The 24,833-nt window shown below is 41.4% G+C and overlaps 1 protein-coding gene across 11 annotated transcripts in view; it reads right to left on the reverse strand.

Moving 5' to 3' along the window:
• EML6 (EMAP like 6) overlaps window positions 1-24,833 on the reverse strand; it is a 324,086-nt gene that overhangs the window by 140,581 nt on the left and 158,672 nt on the right. For all 11 annotated transcript variants that reach the window (XM_060412191.1, XM_060412190.1, XM_012171476.4 and 8 more), the window contains 3 exons: window positions 22,185-22,253; window positions 15,399-15,584; window positions 13,099-13,234 (listed from right to left, as the gene is read on the reverse strand). In XM_060412191.1, coding sequence (XP_060268174.1) covers window positions 13,099-13,234; window positions 15,399-15,584; window positions 22,185-22,253 — 391 coding nt within the window. The remainder of the gene's footprint in view (window positions 1-13,098; window positions 13,235-15,398; window positions 15,585-22,184; window positions 22,254-24,833) is intronic.

Raw genomic sequence — 24,833 nt, forward strand, 5'->3', positions numbered from 1 at the left:
GGTCCCAGGGGTCTACCTACAGAGACAGACGAGACGCTAAGCCACTCTCACTTCCAAGAGAACTATTTAAAATGGGAATTGCTTCCTAAGGACACCTCAGTGGGTAGAGAGCTGTCTTCCAGTTTCCTAGTAGCGCCCTGTTTTCTTCATTTCTGAACCTAACTGCTGTTGTGCAGGTCAGACTAGCTTTTATGCGTACACTGTGGAGAGGCAGGTTCCTAACAAGGTTCTGATATGTAGGTCCCTGCTCCCGTCCATCCAGGCTTGGTTTTAGCTTCTCTGACACAAATGCAGAGAACGGTAACCTAACCACAATTTCCAAGCTAGGCTGGCCGAGGTGACCGCTGCACTGGGAAGGAATTAAGCTGTCCTATCTTCTGCTCTGGGAGTCAGACAAATATAAGGCATTATTTGGAATATGGTCAGAAATTCACCAAGAGTGAAAAGAAAGCCAGGGAAAACCATCCTAATTATTTCAAACTGTAGAAATTCTCTTTTCTTATGAAAAAGTGTGTGTGTTTCAGAGGAAGGCGTTTTGGTGAGGGGTGCACATTTTGAATTCAATGACCTCCTCTGTCACTAGCTCCACTGTGAGAAGTATGGGGCTCTGGCCTGTGCTTGGTTCAGACAGCCAGCAGATGGCAGTATAGAGCAACCACCCACTTCAACAGAAAAACTCTAAGGCTAACATCAAATTCACACCAGCTCTTTGCCCAGATTTTATATTCAGACCAGGAAGTGGAAAACAGTAACTTTTCAATCTTCTCTGTGACAGTCCTGAAACCTGGGCATGGGGAGATCTAATCCATGAGTATCATGAATATCAACACAGACCTAAAGGACATGGCTTATTTTTCACTAGTTCATTGAACAGTTAAGTACATGGACTGGATTTATATCCCAGATCTGCGACACGGCAAGTGTTTAATCTTTCAGATCTTTGGCTGCCCCACCCGTAACCTGGAGAGAATATTAGCACTCACACATCACAGCACTGTTATGAAGATTCAGGGCAAGCATGTATTCAAACACTTGACCCAATGTCTTGGCACTCAGTATCAATCTGTGTCTGGCACTCAGTATCAGTAAGTATGTTATTGTTGCTGTGATTTCAACCAGCAGGTTTTTATTAGATTCACATCTCCATGGAGAACAGCTTGCTGTGCGTGTGGTCAGAGTCTGTCCCCAGGCCGGGGTCAGCACCAGGAGCTGGGAAGCTGCTGCTGTGTCCTCCCTGAGTCTGTCAGTTACAGCCCTGGGTTACAACATATTTGTTGTGTTGTTTGTTATCATTTTGATATGTTAGCATTGCTGACTCTCAGAAGGAACGGCTGTATCTGACACACAAAGAAAACTTTAAAATGCTTTTCCCTTAATTATTTGGCCCAAGAAGGGAAGACTGGCAGTGGGGAGGGGAAGGGAGTTGGTCCTTATTGTTGCTGTTCAGTCACTAAGCTGTGTCCAACCCTTTGTGACCCCATGGGTTGCAGCACGCCAGGCTCCTCTGTCCTCCACTATCTCCTGGAGTTTGCTCAAATTCATGTCCACTGATTCAATGATGCTATCTAACCATCTCATCCCAGTAGCATATTGGACACCTTCCTACCTAGGGGGCTCATCTTCTGGTATCATATCGTTTTACCTTTTCATGCTGTTCATTCTTGTGGCAAGAATACTGAAACGGGTTGCCGTTTCCTCCTCCAATGGACCACGGTGTGTCAGAACTCTTCAGTAAGACCTGTCCATCTTTGGTGGCCCTGCATGGAATGGTTACTAGCTCCATTGAGTTATGCAAGCCCCGTCACCATGACAAGGCTGCAATCCATGAAGGGGTGGTACTTATCGGTGCTCTTAAACCTGGTGCGCTGAGGCCTGATATATGGTAAAAACCAAGAACAGTTGCTCCAAACCTTACTGTTCATCAGAACCTACATGGAAAATGTTTTTAAAACATGGATGCCTCTATCCCACCCAGAGATTTCTCTCAGTTGGTCTGGAGTGGATCAGGGCATACTTATTTTTAGCTCCCCAGGGCTGAGAACCACTTGTTGAGAACCAGCCGAGAACCACTTGTTAAGAACCAGTCACTACCAAGCTGTTCTGAAGCTAGTGTGTGTTCTCAGCCTTTAGACAGACTGTTGAAAATTCAGATTTCTGGGCCAATTCTAATACAGTGGTTCTTCAGCCAGATATTGGAAAACTACTGTAGTAGATTAGAAAGCAGAAGGCCTGATGAGAAGATAGCCAAAAATAAGTGCAACTTTGAGAAATCTTTTCTGAGTCAAACAAGCCAGTCCTGTAAATGGGCAGGAATGGTTCTCTCAGATACTCCCAGCCCTGCACCCAGAGCTTTGCACATGTGCCTGAAAAGGCTATGGCAATTCAAGAGGAGGCTCTTGAACAGCACGGGGCCCTAGGTGGGGACAGTAAATATCTGTTGAATACACGAGGAAACCATAGCACAGACAGTTTGCAATATTTGCCCCAAGTCCCAGAGTGAGCAGGTGATAGAGAGAAGATGAGGCTGCAGGCTGTGCAAGTCTGGGGTAAACTCTCTTCTCCAAAAGGGTATTTCCCTTCTCGGTGGATGCACCCCCAGGACATGGTATCAAAGGTCAAACAAGACAGGGTGATGGCCTTCTACTAGCCTTATTAAAGGTGCAATATTAAGGAGTGCCCCAGGTAAAAGGCAATATAAGGGTGAGCAGGAGACAGATTACACTCCAAGGGAAGAGGGAGCTTGATTATTGGTGTGTGGATTTATTGCTGGGCTTTCTGTCCTTTTCCATTGAGGTTTGTTTCTGTTTTTGTGCCAATACCATGCTGTTTTGATTACTGTAGCTTTGTAGTATAGTCTGAAGTTAGGGCACCTGATTCCTCCAGCTCTTTCTTTCTTAAAATTACTTTGGCTGTTTCAGCTTTTTTTGTGTTTCCATACACATTCCCAGGTGGCACTAGTGGTAAAGAGCCTCCCTGCCAATGTAGGAGACATGAGAGATGTGGGTTTGATCCCCAGGGAAGATCCTCTGGAGAAGGGAATGGCTACCCACTCCAGTATTCTTGCCTGGAATAGCCCATGGACAGAGGAGCCTGGTGAGCCACAGTCCCTGGGGTTACAAAAGAGTCAGACATGAATGAGTGACTAACACTTAAATTCTTAAATATAATGAAGAATTTCAAGATGGTGACAGCAACCACTAAACCGAGTGTAAGACTCTTCAGAGCATGGAGCCATGTGCAACGAGGCAGATCTCATGCTCCAGGAGCCAGCCCTGCCAGGAGACCCCAGGGCTATTGAAGGAAAAATGGGATGCTACATGCAGTGTGTTTAAAACAAAGCATCATGCAGAATACTGACGTAAATTGCAGCAATATCTTTTTTGATCCATCTCCCAATATAATAGAAATAAGGACAAAAAAAAAAACACAAATGGGACCTATTTAAATTCAAAATCTTTTAAATAACAAAGGAAACAATGAAAAAAAAAGACAAACCATAGACTGGGAGAAAATATTTGCAAATGATGTGACTGACAAGGGATAAGTTTCCAAATTTTACAAACAGCTCATAACACTTAAAAGTGTCAAAATAAACAAATCAACAAATGGGCAGAAGACGGAAACAGACATTTCTCCAAAGAAGACATACAGATTGCCAAGAGGCACATGAAAAGATGTTCAACATCACTAGTCATGAGAAAACTACAAATCAAAACTACAACGAGATATCACCTCACACCATCCAGATTGGTTATCATCAAAAAATCCACAAACAATAAATACTGGAGAGGGTGTGGAGAAAGGGGAACCCTCCTACACTGTTTGTGGGAATGTAAATTGGTATGGTCGCTATGGAGAACAGTATGGAAATTCCTTAGAAAGCTAAAAATATAGCTACCATATGACCCTGCCATCCCACTCCTGGGCACATATCTGGAGGAAAACAGGATCTGAAAGGATACACGCACTCCAGTGTTCACTGAAGCACTATTTACAATAATCGAGACACGGAAGTAACGTAACTGTCCATCGACAGAGGAATAGATAAAGAAGAAAGATGTGGTACATTTATACAATGGAATATTACTCAGCCATTGAAAAGAATGAAATAAATCCACTTGCAGCAACATATAGACCTAGAGATCGTCATGTTGAGTGAAGTAAGTCAGATAGAGAAGGAGAAATATACTATGACATATCTTATGTGTGGAATCTCAAAAGAAAATGATACAGTTACTTACAAAACAGAAAGAGACTCACAGATGTAGAGAACAAATTTATGGTTGCTGAGAGGAAGGGACAGTTAGGGAGTTTGATATAGACATGTACACACTGCTATATTTAAAATGGATAACCAACAAGGACCTACCGTATAGCACATGGAACTCTGCTCAATGTTATGTGGCAGCCTGGATGGGAGGAGGGATGGGGGAGAACGGATACATGGATATGAATGATTGAGTTCCTTCACTGTTCACCTGAAACTATCATAACATTGTTAATCAGCTGCTCAGTCGTGTACAACTCTTTGCGACTCCGTGGACTGTAGCCTACCAGCCTCCTCAATCCATGGAATTCTCCAGGCAAGAATACTGGAGTGAGTTGCCATTTCCTTCTCCAGGGGATCTTCCCGACCCAGGGATCGAACCTGGGTCTCCCACATTACAGGCAGACGCTTTACCGTCTGAGCCACCAGGGAAGCCCCATAATCAGCTGTACCTCAATACAAAATATAAAGTTAAAAAAAAAAACACAAAGCGCCGTGAGTCTGTGACATGAAGTGTCCACAGCCTGCTGCTCCTGTCTACAAAGGCTCTCTGTCTGAGAACTTCCAGCAGATATTCTTTACTAAGCCCCTGGCTATTTCAAAATCCACTTCACAGGATCCCAAATCCCACAGCCTCAGGAATTCTGAAGGATCACACAGCCTCACGGAACCCCGGAAGACAGAAACACTTGTTAAGCTGCCTCCACTCCAGGGAAGGAATACCCAGGCTGGTTTTCCAAGGAGGCTGGCTTACTTGGAGTGTTTACAGGGGACCTACTACCAGAAAGAACCAGACAGTCAGCCTTTGCTTGTCTGACACCTCATTCCACGTGGAGTCTGAACAAACAACAGTATATGTGCCAGTGGTGGCACACCTAACCACCCTCAGCTCTCACATGTTCCTCTCCAGGGCCTCCGCTTCCTCAGAACAACAGCGACGTAACAGGCAAACCCCAAAGGATAAAGGTGAGCAGGCAGGAGAGAGGTGATGGAGGTGATGGCAGTGGAAGTGAGCCATCAAGCACCCAAGGGACCAGGAGAATCCCAGAAGATACTTGCTTTGTCTCTCACATCAACAAGGCTGTTCTCAGATCTGAGAATCAGTCCTTTGAACCTTCTATCCCAGGGTTTCTCAATCATGCCACTGTTAACATCTGCGGCCGAAAAATTCTTAGTCGAGGTGTCTATCATCACTAGTTGTCGTTGTAGGATGTTTACCAGTGTCCTGTATTCGGGAATGCCAGTAGCACCCACCCAGGAGACAACCAAAAGTGTCTCCAGACAATGCCAAATGTCTTCCGGGAGATAAAAACACCTTGACTGAGAACCACTGGACTGAATGATTCTCAGTGTACTCTGAAGAAGAAGAATGGTATTGAGAATAGGCAGTGTGGAAGAGTTACCTGGGCTCCCACCTCTAATCCTGCCCCACTTCCTGCTCCAGAGCAGGTGCAGCCCTGACCGTGACGCTCACTCCCTGAAGCCTTTCTATGACCTCCTACTGCTGGTCTGTGGGGGCCAGGCTTGAACACAGCAGTTATCTGTTCCTCCCTCTGCAGCCTCATCACCTGTCATTCTGTGCTCCAGGCCCACAACACACTCTTCATTTATTTGTCTGTTTTCAGGGTACCAGCCTGGGCCAGGCGCTGTTCTCAGAGCTTAGGAGGTATCAGGGAACAAAGAGGCTCCTGCCCGTGTAGAAACAAACAGCCACACACATAACAAACAGGCAAGTTATATGGCTTGTTGCAAGGTGAAGAGAAGATGTAGGACGGGATCAGGAGTGCCGGGGTCCTGGAGGTAGAGTGGCTTCTGATTTTGAATAAGGTCATCAGGGCAGCTTCAGTTGAGTGAAGGCTTTAAGGAGAAGGGTGGTGATCATGCAGATTCCTAGGGAGAGGGCTACAGGCAGAGGGAGCAGCCTGGGAGCATAGAGACGGGGCTGGGAACAGGAGCAGCCTGAGCAGAAGGCAGAGCAGAGGGAGAGGAGTGGAGGGGGACGGGCTGGTAGGCCATCCTAGGGATGTGGACTCTTTTTCTGAGGAAAATGGGAATTGCGGCAGGGTTTTGAGGAAATGTGAGCTGGCTCGAGTAAATGTTGAACAATTCCCTCCAGCTGCTGTTCTAAGAATAATGGCTGAAGCAGGAACACAAGTTACAAAGCAATTGCAATAGCCTGTGTGCAAGATGGTGGGAGCAGCAGAGACAACGAGAAGGGGAGGGGCGTCTCGTGTCCTCGAGACTTCAGGCTCCTTCTCTTGCTCAAGGCTGAGGGAATGCTGCTTGACCTAACGCAAGATATCGCCAGACTCGGAGTTCATTAGACACAGCAATAATTCAATTACTACGTGTTGAGAGTTAAAACAAACACACCAAAAACTCCAATAAAATGCCCAAGGCAGACTTTTTAGAAGAGCCTAACCAGTTCTAGGCATGTATCTGACACTTAGTAGATGTCTAATAAATGCTTAATGAGTGGATAAATGAATGATGCATCTTATACTGTGTGAATAATTACTGTACTCCTTTAGACATTCTCATTTATAACCATTAACTCCAAGTATTTTATGACCATAGATGTAATTCATTTTGATTGCCGTGCATTAACACTTATTTTTTGTTTTTCTTGCTACCACTATAAGTCACTTAAGCTTCATTATGTTACCCAGATCACAAATTTGTTTTAAAAATGATCAGACTCAAAGTGAACTTTTGTTGAGTTTGGTGTGAGACTTGAGTTAGAGCCCTGCTGCTGCTAAGCCTACGATTAGCCTGATACCAGTGGCCTTGAGCCTCATCCTACTCAACATACGCTGAGAGTTTCACATGCTGACATTGCGTGGCACTGTCTCTCCCAGCATGAAAACTCCAGACCTTGATAGTCACTGAAAGCTATATTGGAGGTCCACCATCCCATACGTTTGAAATTTTTGGAGATAGGCACATTTTGGAAATATGAAAATTCTGGATTTTGCTCTTGCGATAGACCCAGTGGAGTCTGGGGCAGCATCTTGAAATCAAATATTTCTGTAGTAAAGCACATGAATATTTACACATATGAAGACAATACACAGCTTCATCTAAGTGTGAGTCAAGTTTTGCTCCCAAATTAGTTATAAAAAATATTTTGGAAAAAGAAAGGCTATTGGACCCTTACTTTCTACTATATGCAAAAATTACCTCAAAAATGGACCAAAGACCTAAATATAAGAGCCAATACCATAAAACATATATAAGAAATCTTCATAAAATTGAATTTGGCAACACACCAAAGGCACAGGTAACAAAAGAAAAAAAACAGATAGACTGGATCACATCAAAATAAAGGCTTGTGTGTCACAGGACATGATCAAGAGTGAGAAGGCAACATATACAATGAGAGATGTTATTTACAAGTTATATATCTGGTAAGGGATTAATATCTAAGATATATAAAGAACTCTTATAGCTTGGCAACAAAATAAACAACTTGATTTTTAAATGGTCAAAGGACTTGAATAGAAATTTCTCCAAACATAACATACAATGGCCAACAAGATTATGAAAGATGCTCAACATCAGAAGTCATTAGGGAAATGCAAACGAAAACCACACAGAGATACCACTTCATACATATCAGAATGGCTATTATCCAAAACCATAAAGAAAGCATTGGTGAGGATGTGGAGAAATTGAAATCCACATGCGCTGCTGGTAGGAAAGTAAAACTGGTACAGCTATTATGGGAAATAGTATAAAAGTTCTTCACAAAAAAATAAAAAATAGAAATACTATATGATCCAATAGTTCACTTCTGGATATATATCCCAAAGGCCATAGGACTGGAAAAGGTCAATCCTCATTCCAATTCCCAAGAAGGGCAGTAGTGAAGAATGTTCAAACCATCAGGCGACTGCACTCATCTCCCATGCTAGCAAGGTCATGCTCAAAATACCTCACACTAGGCTTCAGCATTATGCGAACCAAGAACTTCCAGACATCCAGTCTAAGTTTAGAAAAGGCAGAGGAACCAGAGATCAAATTGCCAACATTCACTGGATCATAGAGAAAGCAAGGGAATTCCAGAAAAACATCTAACTCTGTTTCATCGACTACATTAAAGCCATTGTGTGGATCATGACAAATCGTGGAAAGCTCTCAAAGAGATAGGAATACCAGACTACCTTACTTGTTTCCTGAGAAACCTGTATGCAGGTCAAGAAGCAAGTCAAACTCCGTTTGAACAACTGGGGCTTCCCTAGTGGCTCAGAGGGTAAAGAATCCACCTGCAATGGGGTAGATCTGGGTTCGATCCCTGGGCTGGAAAGATCCCCTGGAGGAGGGCATGGCAACCCATTCCAGTATTCTTGCCTGCAGAATCCCCATGGACAGAGGAGCCTGGTAGGCTACAGTCCATGGGGTCACAAAAGTCAGACACGACTGAGCAACTAAGCACAGCATGGAACAACTGATTGGTTTAGGATTGAGAAAGCAGTACGACAGGGCTGTCTGTTGTCACCCGGTTTGTTTAACTTATACTCTGAGCACATCATGAGAAATGCCAGGCTGGATGAGTTACAAGCTAGAATTGAGATAAGCAGAAGAAACATCAACAACTTCAGATATGTGGGTGATATCACTCCAATGGCAGAAAGCAAAAAGGAACTAAAGAACCTCTTGATGAGGGTGAAGGAGGAAAGTGAAAAAGCCAGGTTAAAACTAAATATTCAAAATAACTAAGATAATGGCATCAAGCCCCATTACTTCATGGCAAATAGAAGGGGAAAAGGTGGAAGTAGTGACAGATTTCCTCTTCTTGGGCTCTAAATTCACTACAGATGGTGACTGCGGACATAGTATCAGAAGACCACTGCCTCTAGGCAGGAAAACTGTAACAAACCTATGTGCTGAAAAGCAGAGACATCACTTTGCTGACAAAGGTCTGTATAGTCAAGGCTATGGTCTTCCCAGTGGTCACATACGGTTGTGTGAGCTGGACCATAAAGAAGGCAGAACACCAAAGAATTGATGCCTTCAAACTGTGGTGTTGGAGAAGACTCTTGAGAGTCCCTTGGACTGTGAGACCAAACCAGTCAATCCTAAAGGAAATCAGTCCTGAATATTCATTGGAAGGATCGATGCTGAAGCTGAAACTCCAATATTTTGGCCACCTGATGTGAAGAGCCAACTCACTGGAAAAGACCCTGATGCTGGGAAAGACTGAGGGCAAGAGAGGGGGTGACAGAGGATGAGATGGTTGGATGGCATCATCGATTCAGTGGACATGGAGTCTGAGCAAACTGCGGGAAACTGAAGGACAGGGAAGCCTGGCGTGCTGCCTGAACAACAGCGAGAAACACTGCTTTTCAAGAATTCATTCCTTTCAAAGGGCTCTTTGTTTCCATTTTGAAGCCGAGCCTGAAGGTGGAGGAAAAGCCAAGACTTCTCGTGAGGGTAATTGCTGGGGGGCATAGGGCAGGAAAGAGTGAGGCAAAGTACCTCCACAGTTCTGTCCGTTCTTTCTTCCTCTATTTCCCTCTCCCCGCCCTCTTTTCTTCACTCCCCTTTCACCCACAGTGTCTGCAAATGCTCAGAGAGCCAAGGGCATGAATGATATTGACGGGTTGAAACTGGACCAGAAAACTGTATACATTTTAACTACTTTTAATCCTCACCTCAAATCCTACATATTTTAATCCTTACTCTTATGCTGGGGCTCCCACCTCACTCTGGCCTCACTCATACCTTCAGATGCCTTAGAGTGTGCCCCAGTACAGGGCGGCCCGGGCAACTGCCTCAGGGAACAGCATGGAGGGCCTGTTCTGAGATATGCAAAAGTTTCTGAACTTGACAGCCCCCTGCCCTGCTTCCGTGTGATGATGGCACCAAGGCCCACCTGAAGGCAAGAGGGGGTCCCTAAGGTGATTCAGGATCATGGCAGGTTTCCCCTGCAAGGGCCTGTCCACACAGGCTCAAGAACTAGATGAGCTGAGAGTGAAGAGTGAGCCAGATGTGGGGTTGCTATCAACACTTCAACCAGGAGCCTCTCATTAGTTTGACTCTAGACATTTATTCTGCTTTATGCTAAGGGCAGGAATAAATGTCAGCAACTCTTTGGGAGTTTGATAGTACATAGTGTGCTCCTGTTACAGTGCTGCCAAAAGTGTGACAGGCAAAGGCATCACTGAAAGTGAGGATGCTACATGGACAAAATTTTGTATTTCAGTGGCTAGAACTTACTTTAACAAGTAGAAAATATATATAAATAAAATATTAAAACCATAATTTCATGGATATTAATTGCCCATGAGGAGAAGTAAAATAAAGGAGAGAAAGAAATGCATTAACATTCATTTAAAGTAAAACATGAAGTAAATAAGAGTAGCAGTAATGAGCTACAATTACAAAAATTAAGGTGGCAGGAAAATGACACCCATTCTCACGGCTCCCTTGGGCCCAAACTGCAGTGTGGTCTATACAATCCTGTAAAAACACAGTCCATTGCTTTTCCTGAAATACAGGCTATTGTCCCTCTGGTTATCCACCTAAAAACACATGCTAATCCCCACCTACACCCCCGCCCTGATCAACTGTAAGTCCAGGCACCACAGGCCCCACCTATGAGGTGCAGGCCTGCTGAAGGGCCTACTGTCCACTGTGCACCACTGCATCAGCTTTGATCTTGGCCAAGCGAGTCTGTATGGAAATCAGCTGAGACTGAAAGAAAGTAGCAAATGTCCCTGACCATCTTCCTTTGACTATGGGGACAGGAGCTGACCATGGGGTTGGCAGTCAATACAAACCCCCAGCTATACAGATGCTTGTGCTGAACCAGCTCATGAAATCTCCTCTGGGAGCCCAAAGTCAGGGACTGGGTATCAGGTAGAAAAGTATAGCAGGGTAAATATGGCTTCTGCCCTGATCCCCACACTTTAAAATTTATACTTTAACTATATGATAAAACTTCTGGATGAGCTGACCAAAGTGATTGCCAAAAAGGAATCATTATTTCTGGCTTTCCTTGTGGCTCACGTGGTAAAGAATCTTCCTGCAATGCAGGAGACCTGGGTTTGATCCCTGGTTTGGGAAGATCCCCTGGAGAAAGGAAAGGCTACCCACTCCAGTATTCTGGCCTGCAGAATTCCATTGACTGTATAGTCCACAGGGTAGCAAAGAGTCAGACATGATTGAGCGACTTCTCTTTCTTTCTTACTAGCATTGTTAATGTTGCTCTTATGGGCACTTACTTGTTTAGGTCTGCCCGATGTATTTTTTGGGATAAAGTTTCCTTGGCCCATGCTCTCCAACAGAGAACTTAAGGGCCTTGACAGTCTCCGTGTCCATGCAATGAAGTGGCCACTAAATTCTACAACCTCTTGTATCGACCCCAGGGTCTTGTACTCAGGAAAGTATCCACATCAGGATCCTGAGCAAGAGAATAGCAATCCAATCTCCAGGTGAACTGACTGTGAAAACATTTCTTTTGTATTTCATAGATATTTAAAGAATCTGGACTCTGGGCACATATAGGAAGTACAATGACTAGTTCACTTCCCTGTTGCTCAATTTTTAAGAAAGTTTTGGTTGAAAACAACATTATTTAAGGAGGATGGCTGAAGCATAGCAATCCATGCACTCTTCTCTCGGTCCTCTGGAATCTACCCCAAGCCAGCAGAGAGCTCTGAGAATGGCCGCACCATTTGGTCTATGGAAGAACCTCTGTGGCTACACTGCCATCAGCCAACATAAGATGGGGTTCATGAAAAACAACGAGGTGAGTATCAGTTCACTTCAGGCTTTTGGACGATGTTGGGTCTCATGGCACAGAGCCCCATCTAGGAAGATTCTCAGGACTTTCTCTCCCATCTCAGCACTGGGAGTAATTCCCCTTCATTTGGGCAATGAGTAAGTTTCCATCTTGCTGATGCCACAACTCATGATACTAATCACCCTTCCCTGAGTGCTGGCCACAGGGGCCATGAGCCATCGGAGGCCCACCTGGAGCATCTGAACAGAGTTCCTACATGAGCTCAGTGGATTAACATCATTTGTGACTTCATCTTATCTTTCATATTTATATTCTCTACTTTAATCTCTCAGTCCCAAATTCTATCATGAGAATTTTAAAAGATGTATATAAACTGCTTTGCATTTTCTGGTACACACACTTAACATACTGTAATAATAGCCAATATTTACTGAGTGCTGGCTATGTACAATGACTTACTCTAAGCACTTTGCAATCCACTATGAAGTTGGTGCTGGTATTAATCCACTATGAAGTTGGTGCTGGTATTATGCTCATTTTGCAGATAAGGAAACTGAGGCCCAGAGATGTTCAGAAATTCAACCAAGGTCTCAGATCTATCATGGGTAAAACTTGGATTTGAACCCGAGCCCCTGACTCTGAGCCCATGCCCATGCTCCTACTGCTACGGTAGCTATTCCACTAAAGCTATTTTTTTTTTAAATAATTTCTCTTGTTTTTCCTTTTTATTTGCTTTTCAGAAGCTGCATGCAGTTACATTTAGGGTCACTAACTTGTTCACAAATCCCCAGTTTTATAACTTAAAGTCCCAGCTCCCAGGACACCACTTGGTAGTTTTTACCATTACACTGTTTATCTTTGCAGCAGGACCACAGGGAGTACCTGCAGCTACCTTTGTGAAAATTAGGAAAAGAGGTATCCATTTACTTTCAACATATTTTTTATCTTGTATTCATTACATTTATATAAACTGTCTTAAATCCTGAATGGAATAACATGGGATAAGAGAAATATAAATACAGATTTCCACACTGTATTTAACACTTTAATAGGAGCTATCGGTAAGTATCAATACATGCATTACCTTTATATCCTTGTTCTGTCTCCCTGAGATCAATTTTGGTTATTGGTTTGAAATCAGTATCCCATAATCGTATACATCCATCTCGTCCACCAGTAGCAAAGCCTTCTTCACAAGCATACATGCTGAAGATTCCAGCCTGTTGATTAAGGCACATAATGCTGCAATCAATCTAAATAGTCATTATAGTTGGATCTTGATAATTAAAATATAAAACAAAAACAAAACAAAAATGAAGACAAATCCTCTGTTCTCTATTGAAATCCTGGCAATAGAACAAGTAGCCATTTGTAACATCCATTTTAGCTAGATTAAAAATTCATAATAACCACCAAAGCAAACTAGTTCAAGTGCTCCTTTGCCATGATTAAACAAATGATGGATTATAAAAAAAGTTTTAAGAATTCCTTGGCTGAAGCAGACACAGAAATAATAAATTTCTTTCTGTGACAACTGGTCATTATAAAGACAGTGGTGGAGGTGTTTCATATAAGTGAAAGTTGCTCAGTCGTGTCCGACTCTTTGCAACCCCATGGACTATACAGTTCATGGAATTCTCCAGGCCAGAATACTGGAGTGAGTAGCCTTTCCCTGCTCCAGGGGAATCTGGGATCTTCCCAACCCAGGGATCAAACACCAGGTCTCCCTTATTGTGGGAAGATTCTTTACCAGCTGAGCCACAGGGGAAACCCAAAAACACTGGAGTGGATAGCCTATCCCTTCTCCAGAGGATCTTCCTGACCCAGGAATCAAACCAGGGTCTCCTGCATTGCAGGCAGATTCTTTACCAACTGAGCTATCAAATTTCTTCCCAAAACAAGTAAAGATATGTGGGCCAGGAACACAAACACTTCTATAGGTACAACAGAAGAAATACATCCCAATGAGTTCAAGTAGGCACTATCTGAGCCTAAATGAAAGCATGCTGCTGCTACTGCTGCTGCTAAGTCACTTCAGTCGTGTCCGACACTGTGCGACCCCATAGACGGCCTCTCACCAGGCTCCCCCATGCCTGGGATACTCCAGGCAAGAACACTGGAGTGGGTTGCCATTTCCTTCTCCAATGCATGAAAGTGAAAAGTGAAAGCGAAGTCGCCCAGTCAAGTCCGACTCTTAGCGACCCCATGGACTACAGCCTACCAGGCTCCTCCGTCCATGGGATTTTCCAGGCAAGAGTACTGGAGTGGGGTGCCACTGCCTTTTCCGAAATGAAAGCATAAGTTACTCTTATGTTAGCTTGTTAAGCATCAGCTGAAGATGCTTTTCACATCTGATATGGTTTAAGAACTTAAAGCTGCTTTTTCACGGGAAAATGTGCTACAAGAGTATGATGTTGACATAATATCCAGTGTAAAGAGAAACCAGGTTACTAAGGCAGGTTCTTTATGAATGAGGACCAATACTGACCTTTTAATTGTTTCAAGAGCTGTTTCATAATTAGCAAAGCCAAGAAAATTGGTCTTCAACATATGAGAAAGATCTAAAATTTCATAGTTCCTTTACTAAGAGTTGCTTAAACTTGTTTTCATGTTCACAGTAATACAGCATCAATTTGGAGGCAATAAGTTAAAGGTCTGCTGAGTCTCTGATATTGTTTTACCAAATTTCCACTTATTACAACAGACTTTACGTTTCACATCATCTCCCCATTCTTCTGGGATTTCACTCTATCATCTGTAGATACAGCAATGAAATTACTTTACTATATGTCAAAATTGAGTGTAGTGTCTCAGTATTAAGTTTGTCCTTGTTCTTACAGAGCAGATCATCAGAAGAATTTATCAATGGTTTCTGTTTGCATTTTAAGAACTTGTGGTGTGGATGTGGACGTGACACTCCCTTACTCGGGGTGAGGAAAATCTACCTTTCTAACCACTATAAAAATAATAGTTGTCTCCATCATGCTGGCCACAGGCCAGCAGCAGTGACATCATTCCAGATCCACTGAGTCATTGTATGTATTTTAACAAGATCTCCAGGAGATTCGTAAACATGTACAAGTTTGAGAAGTGCTGGTCTAGAAGATGAAACTGACAATGAAATACTTCTAGTTTCTCTGAAACTGCTGCTGATAAATTACACTAATCAGCCAATTCATAGAGGTAAAGGCTAATTAAGTTATCATGCTTTTGAAATATTAAATTCTTCTAAGTGAACAAAAATAATTAGGGAAATCTTTCATGACTATTGAGTATTCAGCAGAATTAGCTAATACTAAAGCAACAGGGGAAAAAAAACACAGAAATTTGTGACATTAACTTATTTAATAAGTAATTCACAAATTTCCATACAGAAATACTTACACTATGTGCTCCTTGAATGGTACGGACTAAATTGAGCCCTTTCCAGACATAGATGTCGCCATTTAAAGCACCAGAGTAGGTGATGTCTTCTTTGGCACATGCAAGGCAAAGGATGGTCTGAAGATCCCCAGTTTTGCCAAATATTCCTCTTTTTGCAGTCAGGGCATTTCCACATAGCGTCCAAAACTAGAACATAAGTGAGAAATAATCCAAAAACAGAGTATTCTGATGCATCTCACTATTGGTATTATTGGGTAATGTTTCAATACATTTTACATAATTCTCTATAGCTGAACTATAATAGATATACAGGCTTCTCGGGTGCTCTAGCAGTAAAGAACCTGCCTGCCAATGCAGGAGACATAAGAAACACAGGTTCGATCCCTGGGTTGGGAAGATCCCCTGGAGAAAGTAATGGCAACCCACTCCAGTATTCTTGCCTGGAGAATCCCCATGGACAGAGAAGCCTGGCAGGCTATTGTCCATAGGGTCACAAAGAGTCAGACACAACTGAAGTGACTTAGCACACACATAATAGATATACATAATTTAACTTGTTTTGCTATAACAGTAGAAATTGTAAAACATTTTAGCCAACTACTAGCAGTAAAAAAAAATTGTAACAGTACTTTTTAAACTTTCAAAGTCCCCAAATTCCAAAACTTTGCTAAATGTTTAGTGTTCATTTAATACAAAATGCCAGTGTTCTCAGAATTGGGATAAAATGGATGAATCATGTTTTTGTTTAATTTCTTGCCAAATTAAAGCACTAGGGTAGGTTTATCATAGAGAAATTTAGACACAGAAAAGTAAAAGAGGAAAACTGACATTATTCCCAACATGTCAATGTATCTTCTAGGTATTTTTTGGTGTATGTATATGTTTTTAGAAATAATTTCTAATTAAAATGATACAAATTTTCAAGTAGAACCATTACTCAGAAATATGTTTCTAAATATTTTATATTTCATATAGTCAAATAATTGACTAGGCTTTTCCATTTTAGCTGCATAATTTATTATGTAGACAACCATAAGCACAAAGGCTAAGCTACTTTATAGATGGTAGCAGGAAGACTTCTATGGTTATGTAGAAATTAAATATTTCACTTTGACACAGTTTTTTCTCAGTATGTGAATTGGTATAACCTTACTGCGATGTACACATGTAGCCTCACAATTTATAAAGCCTCTTTACACATGTTTAGTTATTTTATCTTCATAATATCCTCACAAATAGGCTGACAGATATTATTATTACACTCATTTGGAAGAGAAAGAAAGGAGGCATAAGTGACTTACCAAAGGTTCAATAGGAGTTATACACAAGAAAATATTAAAATATTTGTCTTGAGAACTTTAAATATAATAAAGAAGATATATACAAAATAAAAAAGATCATTTTAAAGCAGCATATTCTGACTTACATATAAGTGGTGAGGAAATTCTAAGACAGAGAACCAGAATTCTCTGGAAAGAGCAAGAATAGGATTTGAAGCAGTGGTGAGGAAGACACTGCACTGTGGTTTAGGAGAGTAGGGTTAGTTACATGGAGGTGACAGGAAATGTGTGAGCAAAAATCAGAGGCAACCTTAACATCTGTGCTTGCAGAAGAGGACAAATAATGGTCCTCTCAGAGTAGATGGGAATTCGAGGAAGCGGTTCTAGATGGCTTCACCATCCAGGAGGGCCAGGGCTCAGGCAACTGTGTAGGTGGGGCCTCCTAACAGGATGAGAGGCAGGTGTGCAATCATTAAAAAAAAACACATAAGATTCTTTTCCATTAAATGTCAACTCTGGGAATTTGTCTCTTTGGCTATTAATATTTTTACCAAAAGGCACTAAAGTATACATCAAAAAACTACGAACAATCTAGGGACATATAGGTGCATGCTTTGGGAAAGCAGGTAAGTATTACCTTTGAGCCTGAACAAACTATGAGATGTGAACAACTCCTGGTTGTGCGTACATATGTGTCAAAGAACCTGCCTTCCACAGGTAATGCTTAAGGCGGACATCTTCCATTCTGTGTGTCCCGTGCGAGAAAACTAAAAGGAGAGCAACTATTTGGTAATTATTATCCCTTCAACTTGGGATGTGCACTTTGGCCCAAGTTACTGAAATTTTTCTAGATGGACAACCGCACACACACAAAAGACTGGTATCCTCAGACACAAAGATTTTTCTGATGAAATCACCCAGTCAGATGGTATAATGTCAACATGAAACATTCCAAATGATCAAATAATTCTCTAAAAAAGACATACATAGCTGTAATACCAAGACAGGTATGAAATTTTCTGCAGAAAATAGCAAATCTGAGATGCTATCTCTTTTTGAGAAGCACTACCTGTTTGGAAAATGTGATAGATTAGTGTAGCAACACCCCATTAAATTCACATTAAATGAAAAGACACTGTTTATCTTCTTCAATCTCCATTCACAGATTGTAATGCAAATTCTGTTAGAATTGGCAGGTACCTGGGAGCTCATCTGGCCCTCAGTAATCCCTAAAGTCCCTTCCGCCTACGACTAGAGAATGGAACAAAAGCAATAATATCCAACAAACCTGGTAGATTCATTTCTTGTAAAACCAATGAAGCAGTTGATGCTCAACTGCTACTGTTTTTCAAGCATTTGTTTCAGGTAATTGTAATTTGCCTGTTTGCCAAACACTAGGGATTGCAAAAAGAGAAAGGATTTTATTGAGCTGGCCAAAGAGTTGTTTGCTGAAATAAAGGCACTTTTTTGCTTCAACAAAAATCAGCTCTCTGCACAAGGATTATAAAGTATTTATGAAGCCCTAAGGACATAGCTATGAATAGTAGAATCTGTACACTCATCTTTTTGTCCCCTGCTTTTTCATCACTTTTTCCTTATATTGGAAGAAATGTATGTTATTGTAAAATAATTTTAAAATACAGGGGAAATTCAAAAACCATCAATTCACTACTCAAAGATAACTGTTTAACATTTTGGGAGAGCCTTTCAATTTATTTCCTACACACACACACAAATATTTTTAAAGTAAAATATCAATGCCACAAATTTATCCCACTCAGAGGTAGACTGTTCATAGATCTTAAATATGTCCCTAAATAACATTAAGCAGTCCTCTAAAACATGACTTATAATGATTGCACAGTATTTCTTCATATGGATATACCAAATTTTATTTAACTGCCTGGAGGCAGAGGGTTTCAAGTCTTTTGTTTAGTTTTATTTGCAATTGATAAGTTATTCAGTAATGAACCAGTGCTTGGTTCACACTCCTAATTATTTCCTTGGGTTAAATTACAGGATATAAAATTATTTGCAGTCTTTACTTTGGCAGCACACATAGTAAAAATGGGATGAAACTGTTTCGAAGGGTGTCAACATTTCTAAGGCAATTGACAGGCATTGCCAAATTTCTAGACTGAAAGACCATATTCATTTATGCTTCCATCAGCAAGGTTTGAGGGTTCATTCCCCAAATCTTTCTCGATACCAGATCATCTCGATTAAAAACACTGCTATTTTAAAGTGTCTATTCCTTAGTTATAGCTGAGATTTAATATTTTCAAGTGTCTATTAGCAGACAATCGATAAAAACAAATATTTTTGACACTCTGTCTATTCTGTAGATTTGCTAGAGGTCTTTACATTTCAAGAACAAGTCAACATTCTACACTTGTTGCTTATACTCTTCTAGCTTGTGATCTGCCTGTTTGTTTCTTGAGGGTAGCAGGAAAGTAAACAGAATGTTTTAATATTTATATAGTTGAACCTACTGTATTATTCTTTGATAGAAGAAACTTTCACCTGTAAGGGTATGGAGAAGCCATTCTGGCTTATACCTGATCTGGCCTGAACTTTATGTAAACTAGAACAACTTGACTTGTGGCCTGTGAAACATACACTGGACATCTGCTTTAACCATTAAGGAATGCATTATCCAGAGGTAGAGAATGTCTATTTTGAAGGTAGGAACAAATGCATCCCTTCCACGACGCCCATGCTACTACTCCTTCGAAGACAAGGTTCCCTTCCCAGATGCTAAGGTCATGGTGTCTCTGTGTGTGCACTAACCTGAAATTATGAATAGTGAAGTCAGTGTTAGTTGCTCAGCTGTGTCCGACTCTTTGCATCCCCATGGACTGTAGCCTGCCAGTCTCCTCTGTTCATGGAATTCTCCAGGCAAGAATACTGGAGTGGGTAGCCATTCCCTCCTTCAGGGGATCTTCCCCACCCAGGGATCAAACAGTCTCCTCCGTTGCAGGCAGAGTCTTTACCATCTGAGCCACCTAGGAAGCCCACATCTCTGTTGAAACCTTGAAGGAAAATACCTGTCATGTTTGATGTATGTATGTTCTTTGTTTCAACAAAATATAAGGATGTGTTGGAAAACTATGTTTCTCCAGAATGCTTTCTTCCTTGGTGGAGACTCACTCCTGGGCTAGTCCTCAGCTTGGCTTGAATAAAACTCTCTTCCATTTCTTACTATGTATTGTTCCTTGGTTATTTTTGTCAAATACCTTTACGGTTCATTTACTTTTGTATTTAAAAATACCTTTTTCCAACTGGAAAGAAATTGAATATTTACTTATACATTCCTCTAGTTATTTTATAGTTTTTTAAACATTTAACTCTTTAATTCACAAATAGTTTATTGAGGTATATGCTATGAAGTAATGATATACAACAAGAATAATAAACTGTTCTAGTACCCATTTGCCAGAGATAGTTCTTATACCCTAAACTGTCATTCATATTAAGGTCTATTTCTCAGTTTAGTTCCTTTTTTTGTTGGTGTTTATCTATCTTTACCACAGTCTCATTTTAATTTTTGAAACTTCATAGCAGACTTTAGTAAATAGTAGTGCATATTCTTTTTTTTAATTTATTTTTTAATTGAAGGATAGTTGCTTTACGTAATTTTGTTGTTTTCCGTCAAGCATCAATATGAATCAGCCATAGGTATACATATGTTCCCCTCCCTCTTGAACCTCCCATGTTACTTTTCATTACTCTTTTTTTTATCCCAAAGTTGTGGTTATTGTCACTCTCTTTTCTCATAGATGAACTTATTTATGCCAAGTCGCTTTAGTCATGTCCGACTCTTTGTGACCCTATGGACTGTATCCCACCAGGCTCCTCTGTCCATGGAATTCTCCGGGCAAGAATACTAGAGTGGGTTGCTATGCCCTTCTCCAGGGGATCGTCCCAATCCAGGGATCAAACTCGGGTCTCTTACCTCTACCTGCATTGGCAGGCAGGTTCTTTGCCACTAGTGCCACCTGGAAAGCCTAAAGATAGATTAACTTAGAATAACTTAAAGGGAAATATCAGATACTAATAAAGTTTATAAAGATTTTAATTGAACTTGTATTAAATATATATTAACTTGGAGATAAATAATGCATTTATAATTTTTATACTTCATGTCCAAAATCAAAGTTCTCTCTCCCCATTTGCAGAAGTCTTCTTTTACATCATTCTGTAAAGTTTTATGCAAGTGAAAGTGAAAGGGCAAGTCACTCAGTCGTGTCCAGCTCTTTGCAACCCCATGGACTCTGCAGTCCATGGAATTCTCCAGGCCAGAATACTGGAGTGGGTAGCCTTTCCCTTCTCCAGGGGATCTTCCCAACCCAGGGATCAAACCCTACTCTCCCTCATTGCAGGCAGATTCTTTACCAGCTGAGCCACAAGAGAAGCCCAAGAATACTGGAGTGGGTAGCCTATCCCTTCTCCAGCAGATCTTCCTGATCCAGGAATTGAACCAGAGTCTCCTGCATTGCAGGCAGATTCTTTACCAACTAACTGAGCTATGAGGGAAGCCTGTAAAGCTTTATAACAGTCTTTAAATCTTTCATATTTCTTGTTATGTTTACTTCTGAGCATTTTATCATGTGTCTCTTTCAGCATTAGGTAGGAATAATGGAAAGGATCATGAAAAACTAGACTAAAAGAAAAACAAAAGAACAGGGAAACCGGAGGTGCTGGTTGGAGGAATAATACAGACATCTACTCCGATCGTACAGAAATGCATGATTTTTATATCAGCAGAGATCAACATATGCTCTATTCAAGCATGTAACCTACCTTTATGTTCTTTTATTTATGGACTTTATTTTCTATTATCTACAAACTTATAGTCAGAAGATCCCAGGACATGTCCCTGGGTCCAGAGAAATTTTTGCTATGTCAGAGCAAAGGATGTTGATGGTGTTAATTGTGCTACCTGTGTAACAAAATAGAGAAGCAAATAGACAGAGGCAGGTCCTGGGCCACTAGCAGTATTACAGGCTGTGTAGTCCACAGGAAAACAGAGGCATTTAAAAGCCGGTGGCTCATGGAGGTTTGTGCTATGTATCCCTCTCTTTCTATATCCAACATAACATGGCCCCTTTCTTCTAAGAGAACGTAGCGACACGTCAAAAATTTTTGACATGCAATATGTATAAACATTCATATAAAAACTTAATCCATGAACTTAAAATCAGAACTGTTTTAAAACATGCAATTCTAAAAGTATTGAGTCTTCTTTATAATATGTAATTGATACAAAGTTTCCTTTTTAGCTACCAGCTGGGCACTTTGCTTGATTGTTGTTACACTGCATTTCTGAAACAGAGGCCCATCAGCCGAAGTAACTAGGCCTCAGGATCAGAGATGCAGGTAAGCAGCCTCTAAATTTAAGGGGGAAAATGTAAAGTTGAGTAGTTTCTCAATCCCAAATTGTACATAGGCATCTAAAATTATTTTCATAGGAGGCACCCAAATTTCTCTTAAATAACTGCTTTACCTTTATGTGTTTCACTCCACAGCTAACCACTCTGTTTGGCTGATACGGATCCCAGGAAATATCAAAAATCTGTTTAAAAAAGATAAAAAGTTTCACATTCATGTGTTTTTGCCTTCTTTAAGATACTGTCCAATTGCCAAGATTCTACCCTCACACTCAGAACACAAGGTCACCCACACAAATGGAGGATTTGGCTCTGGAGATGAGTCAGGAATTGCTAATACACATTTTATCATTTTGTGTCTATTTACCTTAGGCCTGAATGGAGAAGAAATAATTAACCATAGTCACTGAGAACATACTACTATCACATTTTTAACTTTGTCCAACCAGAGTAAACAAACCAATGATTTTGGATCATTTGTCAAAATTTTTGGCTCTCCACAATGTTAATACAACACTTTTGAGATAGAGTTACAATAAAAACAAAGAGAACGGCAATTGTTTAAAGTGCATATTACCCCAGGTCCACGTCAGAGATTCTGATTTAGTGGATTGGAAATTGGGTGGATTCAGTGGGATCACCACATTCCACTAACTTAGCAGAAATTTAGTGGGTCAAGCACATGCATTTAAAAACACAGCCTAGAAGATACTGATGTAGGTGGTCCATGGACCACATTCTATGAAGCTCTAATAGAAAGAAGGACCAATCATCAGAGGCAGAGACTAACCAAAGAAAGAGGCTGCTATCACATAAGAAGGACCTATTGCTCCAATCATTAGAAAAAGGAGGAGAAGCTTTGGTTAGGTAGAAAGGAACACTTATGAACCACAGAAAGAGCACTGAAGCCTGAAGCTATCTGAGCTCAGGCAATTCTTAGCATCTCTAAACTTAACCTCCTCTTCTCAAAAATGAATGAGTCACCTCGGTGCTATGTGAGGTCAATTAAGATAATGTATGTATGATCATTTTGAAGACTACAAAGCACTGATTATATAAATTAGTGCTAGTTATTAATTACTTTAGCCGCTAAAATAATCTTGAAAAACCATCTGCCTATAATCAACCAATAATAATTCATACTGACAACAGTAATAAAGAGCAAAACTATGTGATACAAATTATGGAGCCTGGAAGAACAGTGCTCCAAAAATGGTATATCATTAAAACATTCTGGGTCTTTAAAGAGTTTTCACTAGATAGCACTGTACTTTTTATAGTCTACTCCTAAGTGGAAGGTGTACAGTACATTAAGAAAACAATAGCAAAATCATTTATCGATGCAACCCAACTCAACTACTTTATAATATACAATGGGATTATAGGACAGCAGAAACAGTAATATCCAAAATGCAAGGGATGAGCAGGAGACAAGGATGAGCAGAGAAGGGCTTGAACTGACCTCCTCTCATGGAAACACCAAAATCACAACTAACTGCTGAACAACCATTTACAAAAAAGACTCAAGTTACCCACCCCCCAAAAGTCTACACCCAAAGACAGAGAAGAAGCCACAAGATGGTAGAAGGGGCATGTTCACAATATAACCAAATCACATACCTGCTGGGTGGGAGACCAACAAGCTGGAAAATAATTATTGGATTGGCCAATAAGAGTTCATTTGGGTTTTCTGTAATACCTAATGGAAAAACTCAAGTAAATTTTTTGACCAACCTAATATATCAGAGGTTCTGCCAAAGGAATGAGTTCTGAACCCCTTGTCAGGCACCCCAGCCTGACATCAGGAGAAGGAGCCCCGAGAGCATTTGGCTTTGAAGGTCAGTGGGGCTTCAGTGCAGGAGCTCCACAGAACTGGGAAAAGAGAGACTTCGCTTTTCGAGAATGCACACAAGGCTTCATGTGCACAGGGGCCCAGGGCAAAGCAGTGACTCCATAGGAGCTTGGACAGATCTAAGGGTTAGGGTTAGGTCAAGGAAGGGTCTCCTCAGGAGGCAGGGGGGTTGGCTGTTGCTCACTGTGGGGGCAAGGACACTGGTGGTGGAGATCCCAGAGAATATTCACTGGCATGAGCCCTCTAGGAAGTGACTATTTTGGTTGCCATTTTAGCACCAAGACCTGCCCCACCCAACAGCCTGCAGGTTCCAGTGCTAGGATAGTGAAGTGAAGTCGCTCAGTCTTGTCCGATTCTTTGCGACCTCGTGGACTGTAGCTTACCAGGCTCCTCTGTCCGTGGGATTTTCCAGGCAATAGTCCTGGAGTGGATTGCCATTTCCTTCTCCAGGGGATCTTCCCAACCCAGGGATGGAACCCGGGTCTCCCGAGTTGTAGACAGACGCTTTACCATCTGTGCCACCAGGGAAGTGCTAGGATGCCTCAGGCCAAACAACCAACAGGGTGGGAAGACAGCCCCACCTATTAGCAGACAGTCTATCTAAAGCCATCCTGAGCCAGCAGCTGCCTATAAACACACCCCTTGACATGTTCTGCCCATCAGAGAGACAAGACCCAGCTCTACTCACAAGGGAACAAGCACTAGTCCCTCCTACCAGAAAGCCTGCACACACCCCTAGAGTAGCCTCATCCATGAGGGGCAAAACACCAGAGTGAAGAGGAACTACAGTCCTGCAGCCTGAAAAACAGACACTACAAACACAGAAAGTTACACAAAACGAGATGGCAGAGAAATATGTTCCAGACGAAGAAATAAGATAAAACCCCAAAAGAATAGTTAAGTGGAGACAGAC

Source organism: Ovis aries, chromosome 3 (genome assembly GCF_016772045.2).
Source record: "Ovis aries strain OAR_USU_Benz2616 breed Rambouillet chromosome 3, ARS-UI_Ramb_v3.0, whole genome shotgun sequence".
In the NCBI taxonomy this organism is placed as follows: domain Eukaryota; kingdom Metazoa; phylum Chordata; class Mammalia; order Artiodactyla; family Bovidae; genus Ovis; species Ovis aries.